At 34.6% G+C, this 23,112-nt stretch overlaps 1 protein-coding gene across 1 annotated transcript in view; it reads right to left on the reverse strand.

The window, feature by feature from the left end:
- LRP1B (LDL receptor related protein 1B) overlaps positions 1-23,112 on the reverse strand; it is a 1,896,287-nt gene that overhangs the window by 697,578 nt on the left and 1,175,597 nt on the right. The window contains exons 19-20 of the mRNA XM_054478394.2: positions 18,923-19,003; positions 17,295-17,462 (exon numbers count right to left, since the gene is read on the reverse strand). Of these exons, the coding sequence (XP_054334369.1) occupies positions 17,295-17,462; positions 18,923-19,003 (249 nt within the window). The remainder of the gene's footprint in view (positions 1-17,294; positions 17,463-18,922; positions 19,004-23,112) is intronic.

Consider the following 23,112-nt stretch of genomic DNA (forward strand, 5'->3'; position numbering starts at 1 on the left):
TTAGGCATCAAAGTTATTCATAAAAAGATTTTGGATGTACATAATGGCAATACATTTTCCTTAGGTAGCCATGCATGCACAAATGCCAAACTAGACTTCAAATAAATATCTTAACAAAAAGTGAATGATCTGTTCAGTATAGTGCAGGGATATAATATCTAAATGCAAACTCAGTTGAAGCTTCATATAAATAAGAAAACAAGTGCTGACAGGTCAAATAGGTTCTAAAGGAAGCTAAATACCAACTACTTCTCAAAGAAAAGGCAGCACTTTATCCCATTGCTTATTTCTTTATTATCACAAAAGTATGGACATGTCTCATTACTGAGGAGTGAAGTCATTATTTTTTAGGTTATCCATGTCTTTTGTCTCTCTGTTGTTTGTTTATTTTTTGCTGAATGCCTGAAATCCTACCGTTTTAATAGTCATTAATCATAACTTGAGAATAGGGAACCGGAATTTAAAGACTAAGGAAATTAATTGACTTTTGTCATTTTTTAAGCTCTGCTAAAAAAGCAGGACAACAGGCTGAGGTTCTTCATTAAAATTAGGTCTTTAAGCTATTAATTATATCTTTAACAAAACAAGGGATGTTACTCTGATGTCAAAGTGCATAATAATTATCTTACTAAAAAAGCTAAATTTATCCAGAAATACAGGTGGACCCAATACCAATTTTCTGCATAGTAAAAATAAAGATAATTGGCTTCTTTCTTTCTATTCTTATGAACCATGTTCTAATATTTAATTTTTCAAATTAAAGTTACTGGTTTTAATGTTCATGATAAGCACATTGTTAGAAATAGGCTTTGTTATTAAGTGATTCAAAAGCCTTGAGTTGTCCTTACTTTTGATGTAAAGACACCAGTTGGTTTCAGTATTAAGGTTAAAATGACCTTTAAAGAGATATTTTGTCTTGGAAAACAAAAAGAGGTTTCCTATGGATAAAATCCATTAATAATTAACATTGTTTACATATCTCAGCGGTATTATATTCTAAGGAAAATAAATCAATCTGTGAGAGAATAAAGTTAAGCCAGACAATTTGTATTTCATTGAAAATAGATATTATACTTCTCTAAAATTAGAACTTAAGTTTTACTTTAATTGCATTTTATGAGAAAATAATCCATAGTTTTATTAAAAGTAAATAGTCAAAAAAAATCAGGACAGAATAGCATATGATTTTGCTGAGTCTATAACACATAATTTGTGAATTCCCCTAAATTCAAAGCCAGTGCTTTATTCTCAATAAAATTTAGTTACTGAAAAATAACAGCAGTTGTTTTTGCACTATGTGTTTGTCTTGGTAAAAATGAATCGAATGAGAATTATAGAAAGACAGCAGCATAGAAAGCAACAGGAATACATCTCTCCACCCAGACAACAATTGCACTGGCAGGATCTTTCTAATGCAAACTATTTTGGAACTCAAGTCTACTGAACCCTTGCAACTTCCAGGGTAAGGCTTCGATGGTAAATTGTAGTTAATTTAGGTTAGTGTCAGCTCTTAGCACAGTCACATCTATGAATCCCTCAAATCCCAGTTCTATGGCAAACAATCAGGCCTGTATTCCTGGAGCAGCCTGCACACAGCTTGTGTGATCCAGAGTAGACAGAGAGGATCTGCCCTCCAAATTCTGGGATCCGTGCTTTGATTACTGACTGTTGTCACTGATCGCAAAGGTGCAAAGAGGTGGTAGCCATTGTCATTGAACCTCTCTCCATCGTTACAAGTCCCTCCATTTCTAGCTGAAGTGTCTTCCAGGGAATTTTAAGAGCCAGTGCCCACTTTATTTCATTTTACTCAGTTCCCCTTTTGGGAGCTAGATATAAAAGACTAGGACGTTCAAACACAACCCTCATACAGATGAAATTAGAAAGTTACTGTGTGTACCAAGGGAAAGTCACAGGCTAAGAAAGACCTGAAAAGACCTTAAGTTTATACCCGTGGGTAATCTGTGGCACAGAGATAACCTACAGCAATTTAAGGGGAAGAATCTGATTTCCAGAGTTATCACATTATTAGATTCAAATTTCTAGTTTTCAACAACAAAAACAAAAATCACAAGGCATGCAAAGAAGAGTATATTATTCAAAGGCCCATTCAAAGAAAACAAAATAAACCGATGAAAAGTATCTCTGACAAAGAACTAACAGTAGATCGACTAGACAAAGAATTTAAAACAACTGGCTTAAAGATGCACAAAAAAGTCAAAGAAGATGTGGAGAAAGTCAAGAAACAATGGATGAACAAATGAAATATCAAAAGATATTTTGATATCTTTAAAGAGATAAGCCTGAAAAGAAAACGAAAAGCCTTTGGAGATGAAAAGTACAATAACTAAAATGAAAAATTCAGTAAAGAGATTCAAAGGCAGATTTGAGCTGGAAGAAGAAAAAACAGGCAAATCTGAAGATAGGACAATGGGACTTATTGATCTGAGGAAGAGGGAAAAAAATAAAAAAAACTGAACACAGTATAAGAGACTTGCAGGGCACCATGAAGAAGAGCAATGTATAAATTTTCCAGAAGAAGAAGAAAGGGAGCGAGTATATCTAAAGAAAACTTTAAAGTTTGATGAAATACATGAATATATACATCCAAGAAGCTCAACCATCCCCAAGTGGGACAAATTCAAAGAAATCTACACCAACACGCATTATAAGCAAACTATCTAAAGAAAAAGAGAAAATCTTGAAAGCGGCAAGTGAGAAGATACTCATCGCATATGAGAGATCCTCAGTACGATTATCAACAAATTTTTCATTAGAAGCTTGGATGGCAGTGTGGGCTGATATGTATATCCAAGTTTCTGGTGAGAAATCTGCTGATACACACACACATACACACACACACGCACATATATATATACACACACATATATTGTATATATATGTGTGATATGTTAAGTGTATATATACACACACACATACATACATATACCTATATATATGTATATCAGCTTAGACTGATTCTGTGTGTATGTGTGTGTGAATTCAAAGTGTCAAAAGAAAAAAAAACTTGCCTGGGCATGGTGGCTCATGCCTGCAATCCTGGCACTTTGAGAGGCAGAGGTGGGCAGATCACTTGAGGTCAAGAGTTCGAGACCAGCCTGGTCAACATGGTAAAACCCCGTCTCTACTAAAAATACAAAATTTAGCCAGGTATGGTAGCATACATTTGTAATCCCAGCTACTTTGGAGGCTGAGGCAGGCAGATTGCTTGAACCTGGGAGGTGGAGGTTGCAGTGAGCTGAGATCGTGCCACTGCACTCCAGCCTGGTTGACAGAGGGAGACTCTGTCTCAAAAAAGAAAAGAAAAGAAAGAAAATAAACAAAATCCTGTCATCCAAGAATCCTGTATTTGGCAAAACTGCCCTTCAAAATTGAGGGTGAAATTAAGACCCTCCCAGATGAACAGATGAACAAAAGCTTAGGGAGTTCCTTACCACTAGACCTTCCCTGCAAGAAATACTCAAGGGAGTTCTCTGGCGAAATGAAAGGACAATAGAGAGTAACCTGAAGGTGTATAAAGGAATAAAAATCACAAGAAAGGTAAATATGTGGGCAATTACAAAGTTTAGTATTATTTTAACAGTGACTTGTACTATACTTCTTGTTTCCTACAAGATTTAAAAGACTAACTTTGAAAAAAATATTATTCTAAAAGCTAGCATTATTGTACCTTTTGTTTGCAAATCACATTTTGTTTTCTACACAATTTAAAAGATTAATGCATTTTTAAAAAAATTATTAGTTTATGTTTCAGACACACAATGTATTAGGTTGGTACAAAAGTAATTGTGTTTTCTGCCATTAAAAGTAATGGTAAAAACCACCAATTACTTTTGCACCAACCTAATATAAGGCTGTGATTTTGTGACATCAATAACTGAAAGGAGTGGAGACAGGGACATAAAGAAGCAGAGTTTTTGTATGTTATTGAAGTTAAACTGCTATAAATATAAATTAGAGTGTTATAACTTTAGGATGTTAAGTGAAATCCCATGATAACCACAAAGATAATAGCTATAGAATATACACAAAAGCAAATGAGAAATAAATTTAAACACTTCATCACAAAATGCCAACTAAATATAAAAGGGCAGTAATGCAGAAATTGAGGAACAAAAAGTACTAAAGGGTACATAGGAAACAAACGGTGAAATGACAGAAGCCCCGCCTGATCATTCAAGACTTAATAAAGGAAGGAAATATGGACATATGCTACAGTATGGAAGAAACTTGGTGACATTGTGCTGAGTAAAATAAATCAGTCACAAACAAAAACAAATACTGTAGGATTCCACTTATATTAGATACTTAGAGTTATAAAAAGCATAGACACAAAAAGTAGAATGGTGGTTTCTGGGAACTAGAGATAAGGAAGAATAGGTAATTACTGTTTAATGGGTAGAGTTACAGTTTTGCGAGATGACAAGATTTCTAGATATGAACGGATGTTGATGCTTGTACAACAATATGAATGTACTTAATACCACTGAAATGTGCACTTAAAATCTTTAAGATGGTAAATTTTGTGCTATGAGTGTTTTAGAACAATTAAAACAACGTTCTCATGAAAGAAACAGAAGAGGTGACTGAGTCAGTATTTGTATTTATGTACAGTATTTATTGGTATCTTGTTTTCTATGTGATAAGGATTCAAGTATGCTGCTAAAGATGGTGGGTTAGCTGAGATAGGGTATGATATAGATTGGAAGTCAAAATATATTGGTTTTAATTTTCTTTCTCTCTATACCTAAATATGTAATCTCAGTTTTCCATTAAAAATCAAGTTTTGATAGCCACACTGCTTTGAGTGGATTCAACCTCTGTTGGTAGGACATTGTTTGTTTTGGTTTTTTTTTTGGTACATAGTATTGTCAGAACTACCTTGATTTTCCACAAAGAACATAGCACGATTGTTTGAAGCCAGAATCTCCCCCAAAAATGTCCTTATGGTTCAAAAGTCATGGTCTCAATCAACATGTCTAACACAGGATGCTATCAGCTCCTTCCAGGAAGCAGCATAAATGTTCTTGTTACCATTATATACTCATAAGGATAAGATTTTAGCTTGCTGAGACCTTTTCCTCATCTACACAATAAAATAACTGAACTAAATGATCTTAATTTTCTTCCACCTTCCCATTTTTTTTAATGTGTGAGATAAAATTTTTATGAAAGACAAATATGGTCTTTGTGTGAACTGAATAGTGTGAGAATGTCCACAACTATTGCAATGAAAAAGTCCTAGAATCTATTTTATCAAGGTGAATTACGAAAAGTAAAGGAGAATAAAAACAAAAAAGACAGACAGACAGACTTATTGTAACTATTTAATATAAGGGCCTATATCCCTTCCAGTGCTCTTTGTGAAATTTCATTACAGTGATCTGTAGTAAGTAGAAATGCCTTTCTTTTGTCATCTTTAGTTGAAATTGAGTATGCAATTGAGAGCAAGGTAGCACTTACTGGGGGTTCATTTAAATGTTAATTCACAGAAAGTTAGGGGAAAAAAGAGATTATATTCTATAGCTGCAGAGACAGGTGACTGGATATAGGAATAAAGAGCAGTCAGTCTTTGGAACTTCAGCTGCATAATCTTGGGAAAATATCTAAACCTCCCTGAATAGTACTTACTGTGAAGATTCAATGAAGTAACAAATATAAAATGTCGGACAAATAGTGGGTCACTAACATACATTAACTCCCTTTTCTTCCCCTGTATTATCACCAGCATCTTCTCACGGGCATTTATTGCTAAATGACATATACAGAAAAATTTAAAATTTTTCTATCTTTCTGAAATTCACTATTTATTGGGCAAAGAGGACATAAACAAAAGAAATAAACAATAACAGAAGATATGGAAGACAGCCTGTCAGTTTTATTTTATTGAATTCTGAGCTGAAATTTCCAGTATTTATTGAATAAGTGAAAATGATTACATTATACTAAGAAAATGTACAAACTCGATTGATATGATTAGTCTTGTATATTATCATAACACTAAACTCTACGATCTGGGGGTAAGATAAAGAAAGAGAAAAAAAGTACTACAAGGGATGGATTCTGAGAGTCTAATCAAATTTTGTGTCCAAGAAATACTCTCTTTTATTCAACATTTACTGTGCATTCACAGTATCAAATATCATGCTTAACTGTAAATGTACAAACACAAGATAAAATTAATCTAGTTTTCTTCTTAGATCTGAGAACAAGAAATCAGTGAGGAAAATGAATGAATGGATGAATGAGTAAATGAAGAAAAAGCCAAAGGAGAAGTTTCCAAAGCAGAAGCAAACATAAACAGTTAAAACAGAAGAATAAGAGCATGTGTGAGCATGTATAATAATAATATTACATAATTATTGCCTAATGGATTTAGAAGCTTGTTAAAGATTATTTATAATATTTATAATTATATTATAAATATATTATAATAAATTTATAATTATATTATAAATATATTATAATAAATTTATAATATAAAATTATATTACAATAAATTTATAATATAAAATTATATTATAAATATATATTTATAATAAATTTAAATTGTAGGTCAATACATACTTACTTTTATATTTGCATTTAAACTGTATTTACTATGTAAATAAGATATCACATATGACCCAGCATTACTCTGAGTGTTCACTTAATACAGCAGGCAATAAATATTCCCTTTTCAGACAGACTAAAAGAAGGTATTAAAGAACAATGACAATAAACCAGAACAATGACAATAAACCAGGGTCAGATTTCCCCTCAAAATAAAGAAAATCCAAACATTTAAGGAACATTTGAGTTACTTTTAGTTGCACTTAGAAAACATAGGTAAAATTTTTTTTTAGGAAAAACTCTTTCTTTCTTTATCAAGGACATGCTGAATTATTTGGCGTAAATTTTTTTTTTTTTTTTTTTTTTTTTTTGAGACAGTGTCTCAATCTGTCACCCAAGCTGGAGTGCAGTTGTGCAATTTCAGCTCACTGCAACCTCTACCTCCCAGGTTCAAATGATTCTCATGCCTCAGCCTCCAGAGTAGCTGAGGCTACAGTTGTGCCACCATGACTAGCCAATTTTTGTATTTTTTGGTAGAGACAGGATTTCAGCATGTTGGCCATGATGGTCTCTAACTCCTGACCTCAAGTGATCTGTCTGCTTCAGCTTCCAAAATGCCGTGATTACAGGGGTGAGTCACCACACCCAGCCTATTTGGTGTAAATTGTTACAAACATTTCTGAATAGAAAGTTACCTGGGGAAATATCTATCTAAAGATACTGAACAATTTTTTATATGTTTATTTCAAAAATGGCTTATTCCAGGGGTGAAATATAGTTGAGATTTCCCCAAAAAAGTGTAGTGAAAGTTTACATAATTCAAATGAATTAAACTGTCAACAATGAGATGAGATTAATTTTATATTTGGTATTTAATAGATGCGATGTATATCCAGACTCTCCTTATTTTACTATTCTGGCCAGAGAGTTAATGACTTATAAGAAAATACTGAAGTTTCATGATAACTTTATTCTTCATGTCCTTCTAGGTAAATCCACCTTTTCACAAGAACCTTGCAATACGTAAATATAAATGGTCAGACCTGGGCTTTAGAGGAATTTCCCTCATACCAAATTCTGTAGGGACCCAGCCTTACTTATTTTTCCATTGAGACAGACTGTTCACCAAGTCTGTCACTGATGGGCATTTGGGTTGATTCTATGTCTTTGCTATTGTGAATAGTGCTGCAATAAACATACATGTGCATGTATCATTATAATAGAATGATTTATAATCTTCTGGGTATATACTCAGTATTGGGATTGCAGGGTCAAATGGTCTTTCTGGTTCTAGGTCTTTGAGGAATTGCCACAGTGTCTTCCACAATGTTTGAACTAATTTACATTCCCATCAACAGTATAAAAGTGTTCCTATTTCTCCATAGCCTTGCTAGCATCTGTTTCTTGACTTTTTAAGTGATCACCATTCTGACTGGCATGAGATGGTATCTCATTGTGGTTTTGATTTGTAGTTCTCTAACGATCAGTGATGTCGACATTTTTTTCATATATTTGAAACACAGTGTTTTCTGAAGACACATCTTGCTTGTCTATAAGAAGTTTGGAAATGAGAAAAAGAAACAGCATGACATTAAGAGAAAAAAAGTGGGTATAAATTAATCTAGGAGAAACTATTCATTTATATTTTCCCATGTATTAACCATATTGATGATGAAAAATGGATCGTCACTACAGAATTCCTTTTTGAAGAAAAAGGTAAGGAGGAGAACAAGACATCTGAATAGACCCAGCCAAGATACTCTTCTTCTATGGAGAGGAAACAAAATATTGAGTAAACTATCACACTTCAAAGAGATCTCTTGAGAGAAAACACTGAAAGTCAATAGGGGCAACACAGGTACCATGGATGAAGAAGGAGGACATTGGAAGGCCGGTTCAAAGCTGCAGGATGTGAGGACTGGTCCCCAGAAACCAAACCAGACCTAAGGAACGGAGCATAACTGTGTACACACTGAAATACAAAAGACATGAGAGCAACTACATAAAAGCCTACCTGCCAGCCCTTATTCTTACATACCATCTATGGGATTGAGCCTGAATTATACCACAAAACAAAAACATACTGCTTCAACATGCAATACCAGTGAAACCTACCACGGGAACCTATCTACAACCAAGTAACTCATACAGAACCTTGGCCCTCTGAAAGCACCTGCAAATGAAGCCAATTGACTATACACAACATACATGTAAGTTAAACCTTTGAGGGAAAAAAGAATATAAAAACAAAAATGTCCCATCCAAATGACAGCAAATTCATGAAGAAAAAGAAGCACCAGCTCCATCAGATAACGAGGAATCAGTTCAAGAACTCTAGCAATTCAAAGAGACAGAGTGTTTCATCATCTCCAAAGGAACACACTCGTTTTCTAGCAATGAACACTAACCAAATGGCAATGTCTAAAATGACAGACATAGAATTCAGAAACTGGATGGCAAGGAAACTCAATGAGATCCAAAACAATGTTAAAATCCAATCCAGTGAAACAAGAATAATGATTTAAGATTTGAAAGATGACATAGCTATATTAAGAAAGAACCAAACTGAACTTTTATAAATTGAAAAATGTATGACAGGAATTTCAAAATATAATTGGAAGCCTTAACAACAGACTAGACCAAGAAGAGGAAAGAATTTCATAGCTCAATGGCCAATTTTTTCAATCAACGCAGTCACACAAAAATAAAGAAAAATAATTAAAATAAAATGAACAAAGTCTCTGAGAAATATGGGATTATGCAAAGTGATCAAACATAAAGCTCACTGACATTCCAGGGAGACAAGAAGATTAAGCAACTTGGAAAACATATTTGAGGATATAGTCCACGAAAATTTCCCCAATCTTACGAGAGGTCAACATACAGATACAAGAAATTCAGAGAATTCCTGCAAGATGTATACAAGATGACCATCTTCAAAACACATAGTCATCAGATTTTCCAAGGTCAGCATGAAAGAAAACATTTTAAAGGCAGCTAGAGACAAAAGTCATATCACCAACAAAGTGAATCCTATCAGACAAATGTCAGACTCCCCTGCAGAAACCTTTCAAGCCAGAAGAGATTGTGAGCCTATTTTTAGTAATCTTAAAAGAAACACCAAGCCAGAATTTCATATCCTGCCAAACTAAGCTTCATAAATGAAAGAGAAATAAATTTTTCTTCCAGAGTAACAATAGCTAAGGGAATTCACTACCACTGGACTGGTCTTATAACAGATGTTTAAGGGAGTTTTAAACACGAAAATAAAAGAATCATACTTGCCACTACAAAAAGACATGTATATAGCCCACAGACCCTATGACGCAACTACATAATCAAGAGTACAGAGCAAACTGCTAATAGCACCATGATAGAACCAAAATCTCTTATATCAATATTAACCTTGAATATAAATAGTCTAAACGCTTCACTTAAAAGACAGAGTGACTGATTGGGTTTAAAACAAAACAAGAACCAACTTTCTGTTGCTTTCAACAGACCCATCTCCCACGTAATGAGACACATAGGTACAAAGTGAAGGGATGGAGAAAGATCTATCACACAAATGGAAAACAAAAAAGAGCAGGGATTGCTATTCTTGTATCAGGTAAAATAGACTTTAAACCAACAACAGTAAAAAAGGGTAAAGAAAGGCATTACATAATGATAAAGGGTTCAAGTCAACAAAAATACTAACTTTCCTAAATATACATGCACCCAACTTTAGGGCATCCAGATTCATAAAACAATTACTTCTAGATGTAAGAAAAGACTTAGACAGCTACACAATAATAGTGGGGGACTTCAATGCCCCACTGACAGCATTAGACAGATTGTGAAGGCAGAAAATTAACAAATGAATTCTGTTACTCAATTAAATGCAGCACTCAACTCATTAGATTTAATAGACATCTACATAATACTCCACTCAACAACCAGAATATATATTCTTCTCATCTGCACTCAAACATAATCTAAGATCAACCACACGCTCAGTCATAAGCAAGTCTCAATAAATTTTTAAAAAATCAAAATCATACCAAGCATCTTCTAAAACTATAGTGAAATAGAAATAGAAATCAATAGCCAGAGGAACTCTCAAAACCACACAATTACATGGAAACTAAACAACTTGCTTCTAAATGACTAATGTGTAAACAACAAAGTGAAGGCAGATATTTAAAAACTTCTTTGAAACAAATGAAAAATAGAGATACAACATACTAAAACCTCTGGGATTTGACAAAAGGAGTCTTAAGAGGAAAGTTTATAGCACTAAACATCTACATCAGGAAGATAGAAAGATCTCAAATTAACAATCTAATATGGCACATAAGGAACTAGAAAATCAAGAACAAATCAATCCAAAGGCTAGCAGAAGAAAAGAAATAACCAAAAATCAGAGCAGAATTAAAAGAAATTTAGACTCCCAAAATACCATACAAAGGATCAATGAAAGGAAATGTTGGTTCCTTGAAAGAATAAACAAGATCAATAGGCCACTAGCTAGACTAACGAAGAACAAGAGAGAGAAGATCCAAATAAGCACAACCCCAGAGGACAATGGTGACATTACAACTGATCCCACAGAAATGCAAAAGATTCTCGGAGACTATTATGAACACCTCTGTGTGTACAAACTAGAAAACCTAGAGGAAATGGATAAATTCCTGGAAACACACAACTTCCTAGATTAAATCAGAAAGAATTTGAAACCTTGACCAGACCAGTAACCAGTTCTGAAGCTGAATCAATAATAAATACCTTACCAGGCAAAAGAGTCCCAGACCAGATGGATTCACAGTCAAATTCCACCTGACCTACAAAGAAGAACAGGAACCAATCCTACTGAAGCTATTCCAAAAAACTGCAGAGGAGGGACTCCTTTGTAATTGATTCTACGAAAGCAGTATCATCCTGATACCAAAAATCAGATGCAATGAAAAAAGAAAATTACAGCATAATATTCCTAATGAACACAGACACAAAAGTCCTCAACAAATTACTAGCAAACTGAATCTAGTAGCACATTAAAAAGTTAATCCATCGTGGTCAGTAGGCTTTATTCCTGGGATGCAAGTTTGGTTCAACATACTCAAATCACTAAATGTGAACCGCCACATAAACAGAATTAAAAATAGAAACCTTATGATCATCTCAATAGATGCAGAAAAAGCCTTTGATAAAATCCAACATCCTCTCATGATAAAACCCTCAACGTACTAAGCAACAAAGGAATATTCGTGAAAATAATAAGAGCCGTCTATGACAAACCCACAGTCAACATCATACTGAACAGGCAAAACCTGCAAGCATTTCCCCTAAGGATTGGAACAGGATGAGGATTTCTAATCTCACCACTTCTATTTAACATCGTACTGGAATCCCCAGAGAGAGCAATCAGTTAATAGAATGAAATAAAAGGCATCCAAATAGGAAATGAAACAGTCAAATTCTCTGTCTTAACTGATGATATGATTCTATCTAGAACCCCTAAGCCAAAAGGCAACCAGCCCAGATAAGTGACTTCAGTAAAATTTCAGGATACAAAAGCAACATACAAACATTAGTAGCATTTCTATACACTAATAGCATTCAAGCTGAGAGATAAATCAAGAATGCAATCCCATTTACAATAGCTACAAAAATAAAATATCTAGGAATACGTCTAACCAAGAAGATGCTGAAAGAAATTAGAGAGGACACGAACAAATAAAAAATCATTTCATGCTTATGGATTGCAAGAATCAATATTATTAAAATATTCATACTGCACATAGCAATCCACAGATTCAACGCCATTCCTATCAAAACACCAGCATCATTTTTCACGGAATTAGAAAACCATTCTAAAATTCATATGGAAAAAAATTCCAAATAGCCAAAGCCAAAGCAACCATAAGCAAAAAGAATAAAGCTAGAGGCATCACATTACCCAACTTCAAACTATACTACAAGGCTACAGTAGCCCAAACAGCATGATAATGGTACAAAAATAGACACATAGATCAATGGAACAGAATAAAGAACTCAGAAATAAAGCTGCACACCTACAGCTGACTAATCTTCAACAAAGTCAACAAAAATAAGCAATGTGGAAAGGACTCCGTATTCAATAAATGGTGTTGGGAGCACTAGCTAACCATATGCAGAAGAATGAAATTTTAGCCCTATCTATTACTATATACAAAATAAATAAATAAATAAAAACTCAAGATAGCTTAAAGACTTAAATGTAAAACCTCAAACTATAAAAATCCTAGAAGAAAACCTAGGAAGTACTCTTCTAGATATTGGCATAGGCAAAGAATTTATGACTAAGTCCTCTAAAGCAATTGCAACAAAAGATATTTATAAGTGAGACCTAATTAAACTAAACACCATTTGTCAAGCAAAATAAACTGCCAACAGAGTAAACAGACAGCCTACAGAATGGGGGCAAGTCTTTGCAAACTACGCATCTGACAAGGAACTAATAGCCAGAATTTATAAAGAACTGAAAGAAATCAATAAGAAAAAAACAAGATCGTTAGAAAGTAGGCCAAAGACATGAACAGACACTTCTCAAAAAGAAGACATACGAGAGACCAGGAAACATACGAAAAAATGCTCCACTAATAATCAGAGAAATGCAAATCAGAACCACAATGAAATAACATCTCACACCAATCAGAATGGCTATTATTAAAAAGTCAAAAAGTAACAGATATTGGTGAGACTGTGGAGAAAAGGGAACACACAGACACTGTTGGTAGAAATGTAAATTAGTTCAGCCCCTGTGGAAAGAAATCTGGACATTTTTCAAAGGAGTAAAAACAGGGCCGGGGCTGGGGCAGTGGCTCATATTTGTAATCTCAGCACTTTGAGAGTCTGAGGTGGATGGATCACCTGAGGTCAGGAGTCTGAGACCAGCCTGGACAACATGGTGAAAACCCATCTCCACTAAAAATACAAAAATTAGCTGGGTGTGGTGGCTCACGCCTGTAGTCCCAAGCTACTCGGGAGGCTGAGGCATGAGAGTTGCATGAACCCAGGAGGTGGAGGTTGCAGTGAGCTGAGATCATGCCACTGAACTCCAGCTTGGGCAACAGAGTGATACTCAGTCTCAAACAGCAACAACAACAACAGAACTACCATTTGACCCAGCAATCTCATTACTCGGTATATACCAAAAGGAAAATAAATCATTCTACCAAAAAGACACCCACACTTGTATGTTTATCACTGCACTACTCACAGTGGCAAAGACATGGAATCAACTTAGGTTGATTCAATGGTGAATTGGATAAAGGAAATGTGATACATGTACACCATGGAATACTATGTAACCATAAAAAGGAACAAATTATGTCATTTACAGCGACATAAATGCATCTAGAGGCCATAATCCTAAGTGAATTAACACAGAAACAGAAAACCATATATTAGATGTTCTTACTTGTAAGTGGGAGCTAAACCTTTGGTACACGTGAACATAAAGGTGGGAACAATAGAGTCTCCAAAATGGAGAGAAGGAATGTGAGCAAGGGCTGAAACACTTCCTATTGGGTGCTATGTTCACTATCTGGGTGACAGAATTAACAGAAGTCCAAACCTCAGTATCACACAAAATACTCTTACAATAAACCTGCAAAAGTACCCCCTGAATCTATTATAAAAAATAAAATTTAACAAAAATAAATTCTTTTTGAAAGTGATTTCAGAGCGAATACACATTGAACTTAAATTTAGAAATTTTTTGAAATGAAGATTATATATGGAATGTTCCATTTCCCAGTTTCTCCTCCTCCTTTACTATTAAAAGTCAATTTAAGGGTATTTCTACCCTTTTGAAAACAATTTGAGTTGAGAGAAATTGCACCATATGCTCTGCTTATCCATACAGTGTAAAGCAAAGTGCTGAGCAATTATATGGTGGATTTGATCAGTTTTGACAGCCAGTCTTGAAACTCAAGCCAGAATCCCCTGCTCTTTCTTCCACAGCAGGTTTGGGGACTGAATTTTATGACTAATCAAAGCGAATTTCTGCTTTACTTTGGCAATGGCTCACAAATTCTGCATGTGCAAATGACTTTGCTGATCAGCTTTAACAATCTGTGTCATCATTTTACAACTTCTATACCAGAATATACAATCAAAAGAATAATGAATAGAAATATTTAAGTTCCACTTGAAATCCTTTGAATTGTCTTTTACCAAAGTCATCCTGGAATGTTAACTTTCCACAATTCCTCCACCTTGTACTCACCATGTAGAATATTTGATTAGGGAATCCTAGTAAAATGTATAATCTGATCAATACAAATTAGTTCAAGAACTCTCTTCATTCTTTGCTTGAAACATGTCAAGGAGTCATGTGGACTAACTGGATCATTTCCATAATTATACAAGAAATATATGCCATTCACATTGACAGTATACCCATATAGTAATCTATTAGTGAAACTGAGGTGCTCTAAATAAGGCCATTAACATTAAATAGCCACCGCTTCTATAATAATGAAACCTGAGATACTATCTACAGAGCCTACAAAGGGATGTGCCACTAAATTTGGACACTCATGAGGGAAAAGCAATCTTTTAAAAAGTTCATAATATGTAATGATCGTTTAAACTTAGTGATAAATACACATACAAGACAGGGATGTGATCTCACATCTGAGATGACAGTAAATTAACTTTAGGGCAATTTAGATTTCATAGCACATTATGGAGTAGTGTTAGCAGACCATAGACGCACACCCCATGAGGAGCCTTAAAAGACATCTGTAAGGAAGGAAAAATACTGTTTATATTTAAAATATTATATAATGATGAAATGTCGACCACTCTTAGATGAATGTTTCAAATATTGGCAAAAAAAGAAAAACTTTACATATACTTTTCCTTTTTTCACTCAATATTAATGATAGGCAAAAAGTTCTAGCTCATACGTACTCATGGAACAACTAAATAGAGAAATGGACACAATAATGAGCTAGAGGTAAAGAGAGAAGAGTGAGGTCTTGAACTTATTACATAATGGAGAATGAGAGATAATATTAAACGGTAGCTTTATCAATAATGCATTCTTCTGATTTTGAAGCAAAATTGAATTCAAATATGCTCACGTTAAATCTTATAGGATGTCACAAATAATTTCTTCGTTTCTGTTTTTATTATAATTTCTACGATGTCCATTGCCAGAGAACAACAGGAATCATGTCAAGACCATCAACAATGAAAACATGTGTTTCACTGCCTCAGGGCCTATAGGCCACTGTTTAGCCATATTTGGATCTTTACTGTGACTCTTATAATCCAAGTTATCCAGGTAAAATAAAAAATCACACAATATGTATTTTAATACAGCACTCAGGGAATCCGCAGAACAGCTGAGCTTCTTAAAAACCTAGTATTGTAGATAATGTAATAACCACTGTTTTAAGAAGTTACAGTTTAAAGAGAAAGAGGGGAAACAAAAGACAAAAGCAATCTATGTGGGAGAAAACAATTTAGAAACTGTCTATCTTATAGGTTGACAAATATTGCAGAAGACAAACATATCTCTGTGTAAAACACTTTGAAAATGCTTTCTTTTGCTCATGGAGTATATGATTCCCCTACCCCTCCACACTAAATAAATTACTTTGTTACTTGTTTGTTTGTGCTGATATTTACACTGAGCAGATGCCATATGTTTTCATCCTTTTATTTATTCTTTAGTCCTCAATAAATATTTGTGAGATAAATGAAATAAATAACATCTTTCAGTCTCTTAGCAGAAAAAATTCTGTTAAAATGGTACTAATTGTATGACTGTTTGACAGTCTAATGATTTTTTTCTGTGAGATTTCCAACATGACTTTTAAATTATTAATATGCTTGCTCTATGACTGATCAAATTTTGCAAAGTAAGTCAAGCAAATGACAGGGTTATCATCCCCACGGATATGCTGAGAGCCATGGTCATAATCTCCTTCCTTACTTAGCTTGTACTCTAGAAAGTCAGTCAGTTGGAAATACATCCTCATTTAATCAGGGATTATTTCAAACCTCATGTAAACAAATTTTGTATGGAAATAAAAGCAAAACTATTCCTTTCTTGTTTTTTTTTTTTTCTTTTCTTTTTCACTGTTGAAATAGTTTTAGGGTCTGGATGAGAATAAAGAGAGTAAGTAGGCCGGGCGCGGTGGCTCACGCCTGTAATGCCAGCACGTTGGGAGGCCGAGGCGGGCAGATCACGAAGTCAGGAGATCGAGACCATCCTGGCTAACATGGTGAAACCCCGTCCCTACTAAAAATACAAAAAATTAGCCGGGCATGGTGGCGGGTGCCTGTAGTCCCAGCTACTTGGAGGCTGAGGCAGGAGAATGACGTGAACCCGGGAGGCGGAGCTTGCAGTGAGCCGAGATCTTGCCACTGCACTCCAGCCTGGGTGACAGAGCGAGACTCCATCTCAAAAAAAAAAAAAAAAAAACTGTAAGTAAAGCATTGAGTAAATGTAGGAAACAAAGATCACAGAAGGCATGAAGGAATAAGGAGGTATTGAGGGGAGAAACCAAAAGGAAAAAGCAAAGAGGGAAAGGAAAGAGATAGCAAATGATTTTACACAGTTCCACATGTATATTTTTGCCTAATAAGCAATTTATTTGTTATATAATATTCTCTCTGTAATACCCTAAGTATTATTATGCATCAACTTTTAAAATGAGATTTCATTAATTTATAAAATTACTAACCTTCTTTAGTACAATTGATCTGGGCTTCATCACTGAAGTCCCCACAGTCATTGTCACCATCACAGGCCCAGTGGCCTGGGATGCATCTGCCACTGGAACATCTGAACTGATTATCAAAGCAAGAGTGAACACAGCCCACCTCATCACTCCCGTCCCCACAGTCGTCATCTGGAAAGAAACATCAACATGAGGCAGTGAAATCTGAACCATGAAGAAAATTTTTCTTATGAAATATCTAACTGGTTTTTGTTGTTGTTGTTGTTGTTGTTTTTTGAGACAGAGTCTTGATCTGTCACCAAAACTGTAGTGCAGTGGCGCGATCTCGGCTCACTGCAACTTTCACCTCCTGGGGCTCAAATGATTCTCCCGCCACAGCCTCCCAAGTTAAGTGGGACCACAGACATACGTCACCACACCCAGCTAATTTGTTTTGTATTTCTTTAGTAAAGACGGGGTTTCACCATGTGTTGGCCAGGCTGGTATCAAACTCTTGGCCTCAAGCAATCCACCCTCCTCGGCCTCCCAAAATACTGAGATTATAGACGTGAGCCACTGTGCCCGGCACTTTTATTCATTTCCTATATAAAGTTTTGTTGTTTTTTTTTTTTAAATGAATGATAATTGAATCAGTGGAACAACATTTCTTATAAACAGTGGAAGAATTATTTTCATCTTCATGTTGCTTCTCCTTTGATTTAATAACAACTGCTAAACTGAGAGAAAAAAATCCTTGACTTTGGATTTTGAAGCTTAATTTCTATTCCACACGGAAATAACTAACCACTGACTGAATTCATCTATGCACCACGAAACAAGGAGGCAATGGTGACTGTAGGAATTTCATGAAATGATACAACCAATAACATAATTATTGTGGAAGATTATTACTTAAACCTACAGTTCTCATGCCCCATAGTTGATAATTCTGTCTTCAATATCCTCCCTTTTTCCCCATTCTCCAACATGAAAACCCACTCTTTATCCCTCCCTCCTCATTGGCTCCTCTGTATATATTTGTACTTGGAAACTGTTATACAGTATCATTAGAAATGATTTATATTCCTTATTAATAACCGTTTCGGGAGGGAGGGGAGAGAGCTGTGAAGTAAAATTAGATCAAATTAAAATAAATGGCTGGGAATGCCTTGATTCCTATATAATTAATTTACCTGTATTTGGCATAATTTAGCATAGTAATACAATTGAATATGAGAAAAAAATACCATTTGAACATAAGAGGAAACTGACAGAGTTGAGACTATCTGGGTAATTTCATAGCAATGTATAAAGCTTCTCCTCCTGAGGTTACATTCATGTTTTAGGGAACCCGAGATGTCCAGGTTATTTTCTCAATTGTCCACTTTACTACATGTTCGTAGAATTAGACTATGTCCAACATAACATTTGAAAACAAATCTCTATCACAGACCCATGGGGCAAATATTGAGTTCCATTATCTTTAATGCTAATTCCCACTGATGTGCTAGCTGCCCGCTCACCACTTGTCTTAGCCGTTTTTCTTGGCTCTGCAAGATTCCCCTACAAAGTACCTCTGAAGAAAGCCAGGCAGTCCAGACCGCCAAGCCCCCGATCAAATCAGTGCTGTACAGTGAGCATTTGGTACTTGCCAGAGTCGCAGTGCCATTTGCTGCTAATGCATCTTCCACTTTTGCATACAAATTGTGTTAGTGGCTCACAAGTTGGGAATTCTGTGAAAGACATAAAAATGTCCAAAAGGTAACATGTTATTGACTGTGCATGACTTAATTTGTATCATTTGATAATGTGATCAGAACTCCTTCCCTGTTCTCTACAAAGGCACAGAGGAAATGGCAGATAAACAAATACAGTGACTATAACTTCTTGAGGACATAGGACATGCATACTTTTAATATACTTTAAATGAGTGCTTTCCAGTGACTGAAAGCCTAGGAGAATTATTTTGTGAAGGATCATTTGGATTCATTATACTGCTAGAAAAATGAATAGATGTCAACTCCATGCACCAAGGGACTCAACATTCACTCAGTGGATAACAGCTATTGGAGCTGTGCACTCTGGAGCTGCAAAGTAATGTGTTTATGCTTTAATAGTGGAAGGCCTTTTCTGAATACAGAGAGCCAAAGATGGAAAGTCAGATCTCACTCTGCCTCTGAAAGATGTTAACATTATATGGTGAAAGTTAAAAAAAAATAAATAAACACAATAAAATCATTTAGGTAAGCCAGTATCACCTAGTTACAAAGAAAAGTATGAAATCTTAGTCTATGAAAACAAAACAAAACAAAACAAAAAAACCACAAAAAACTGAAAAAAAATAGCAAAGAATTAGATTTCAAGATGAATTTTACATAATTAAATCAAGAGACCTCCTTACTAACCTTTAGATAATTATAACAGGAAGGCATAGAATTAGCATAGAAAAAGAGTTTGAAAAAGAGATAATTAGCCAATTTGAATATCAATAAATCTAAAAGACAACACTGTCATAATAAAATCTGATAATCAAGGTGAATAGCCAAAAAAGAGGGGTAACAGTAGTCAGAGAAAAATATAATTGCTGAACGCTTTATCCAAGGAATTTAGAATTGCTTACTAATATGTCCCAGGAGAAAGTTTTATTTTCTCTAATTCATACATGGTGAAAGTTATTCACCTAGAGCTTATATAAGTTGCTCAATATCAGACCTTTCAGCTCAGGAGAATATGAATAGCATTACAAATCTTCACACACAAGAGCTCATTTAAAGGATATTTAAAGAAGAAAAATAAGAAATAAGAAACTCTATCAGTTTAATTACATAAAGATAGAAAAAATTGATATACTGAAATAGACCTATGGTCCATATTCTTTTTTTTTTTTTGATACAGAGTCCCACTTTGTGGCTCAGGGTGGAGTGCAGTGGCAAGATCTCGACTCACTGCAACCTCTGCCTTCTGGGTTCAAGTGATTCTCCTGCCTCAGCTTCCCAAGTAGCTGGGACTACAGGTGCTCATCACCATGCAGGCTAATTTTTCGTATTTTTAGTAGAGACGGTGTTTCACCATGTTAGCCAGGATGGTCTCGTTCTCCTGACCTCGTGATCCACATGCCTGGGTCTCTCAAAGTGCTGGGATTACAGGCGTGAGCCACTGAGCCTATTCCATGTTCTTTAATTGTTCTTGTGGCAGCAGAAGCCAATGACATCTTGTGACTGATATTTGTTTCTCCATTTAAGACAACTGACACAATCACAGAATATATTTGAGGGAAGGCAATGCAGAGAATATTTGTAAAATATTTGTACATATTTTCAATTGTATTCCCTGCATTGTCTCCGGGCTACCAAGAACAACTGATGGCTGAACAGGCTTGACTTTGGCTACTCAAACTTCTTCAGCCAAATCTATTCACATGTTACTCATCAATCAATCAATCGTTTCAATTTTGTAGTTTTGAGCACTATTTTATTTTGGAGAAAAATATATGAATAACAAAAATATATTTCTCTGCTTAAAAAATGGACTACTTATATCCAATCATTTTAGCTATAAGGCAACTGAAATTGAGAGAAATTAGACTTGCCTAATATACATGTACCTCCCTAAGGAAAAACAGGTCTTAGAATTCAGTTCATGAAGCTCCCCATCCAGCACTCTTTCTACCACACTCTATTACCAATTTCCTATCTCACTTTCCCTTATCATCCATGAATGTACCTAAACCATTACTTTAATCTCCTCATATTGTTAGCATATATTAAGCATAAGGTTTAAACATTTCTCATACATTGTTTCATTTTGCAAAGGAGTACTTTCTTGTGTTTATCAGAAATGTGTCTCTAAATACTTCCACTATTTTAGGATTCACTTAACAAGATTTTATCCATGTCAGCCACTCCTTCATAAGTTTCTTCTGTTTGTTCCCTAACGAGATAGTGAGAACTTACATTTATATTTCAAGAATCAGCACGAATGTTGTCCAAAATATGCTTTTGTTCTTAGATAGATAATGACTGTTTAGTGGATGTACTGCAGTGTAGAAGATGTACTGTAGACAAGAGTCAGGGCATTTAAATGAACAATGTTGGAAATTCCCATCATTTACGGTTTTTTAAAAATCTTATTTCTAAATTATATAACACTATCAACTTTTTATTTATTTTTATAGGGCAGATTGTACCAACATTCACCTAAATCATTTCTGTGACAAGGTCTAGTCCTGATAATTTCCTCCTAAGAGTTGAGGACTTCACATAATACTCCAGGTAGTTAGTTCTGTACAAAATTGGATTACTAAGTATTTTCTTAGTACATTAACCGATGAAGTACATTGGTGATAGTATCTTTAGGAATTGAGAATTTCGGGTGAAATTACTGTAACTCCTCTAGAATGGTTTGTATTTTTACCTTAAAAGCTATGATATTTTTAAGTTAAAAGTTTATATTAGTACGGTTCTTGGCAAATCACAGGTAGTTGGAATTAATAGTAAAAGAGGAGCAAATTAATTTTGCCTGGCAGTGTAAAGACTTATCTTGTGTGTTATCCTAAAAGTAATGCCTGAAATTAGAATTAGAGAGTAGAATATTCAACTCCATTCTTAAAGTGGTAAAACAACAAATCCACTTTGGTCATGCAAGGACTCTCTCTAATATGTAGCAGAGCTGGGAAGAGAGAGTCAGCCAAGGACACTGGCAGAGACAGCCAATGAATGGTCTTCAGATGGCAACCATCTTTTATATTGGTAACTTGTCCAGTGATGAAATAAATTGATATTATTTCACAAATAACATAAAGAGAAAGTGGTGGCTTCATACCAGATCTGATGGATTTGGCTTTCTTGATTACCTGTTTCTTTACTTTTAAAAAAGCAATCTACTTGTGCAAGTTTACATCTAAGTACATTCATCTAAGGTATTGACATTTGAATGAAAAGTATCGTAAAACTTAACACATTTGTATTAAGTGTTATGATTACCAAAGTCACATGTTAAGACATGAATTTTAAGATAAATTTAACTTTTTAAAAACCAGACAATGTCATGAGAGCCTAAATGTGATGCAAAAAAAAAAAAAAAAAAGAAGAAGTAGAAAGGAGGCAAAGACATATCAAAAGCTCTCCTGCAGAAACCCAACAAATATTCTGTCATATAAGGGGAAGTACTAGAAAGAAAAGTGAAAATGCCTAAAGGCATAATTTAATCAATACTTCTAAGGAAGTTTCTTTTATTACCTAACGAGATAGTGAGAACTTATGTTTATGTTTCAAGAATCAACACGAAAGTTGTCCAAGATACGCTTTTGTCCTTAGATAGATAATAACTGTTTAGTGGATGTACCGCACTGCAGAAGATGTACTGTAGACAAGAATCAGGGCATTTAAACAGAGAATCAACTCAAGTTTTGGTTCAAATGAGTAAACAATAAAATGGAGACTCAGATATGATGAGATCTAATCTTTAAAAATAATGTTACATCTTTTTTGGCTCTATAATAAGTTAATTTAAATTTTATCTCTCTTCTATAAACTTAGGAGCATACTAATCAATATTCTAAGTTTTCCTAAGAAAAAGTAAATCATCCTAAGCATCTGAAAACTTTTGAAACTGATGATACTTCATTGGTTGGGAAATTTTCCATGTAAATTTTAAAATTATTTCCAACTGTTAGATTTTAACACTAAAAAACAGTCAAAAAATAAAGTGGAAATTAGCTTTGAATATATAAAAAAATTATCAAACTAAATTTAAAAATCTAATATTCAGTACACTCAACCTCTAAGAAAATGAGACATTAACCTTCTGCCCACACTGAATAAAACATAAACACATATAATGT

The sequence above is a fragment of the Pongo pygmaeus genome, chromosome 11 (genome assembly GCF_028885625.2).
Source record: "Pongo pygmaeus isolate AG05252 chromosome 11, NHGRI_mPonPyg2-v2.0_pri, whole genome shotgun sequence".
Classification (NCBI taxonomy): Eukaryota; Metazoa; Chordata; class Mammalia; order Primates; family Hominidae; genus Pongo; species Pongo pygmaeus.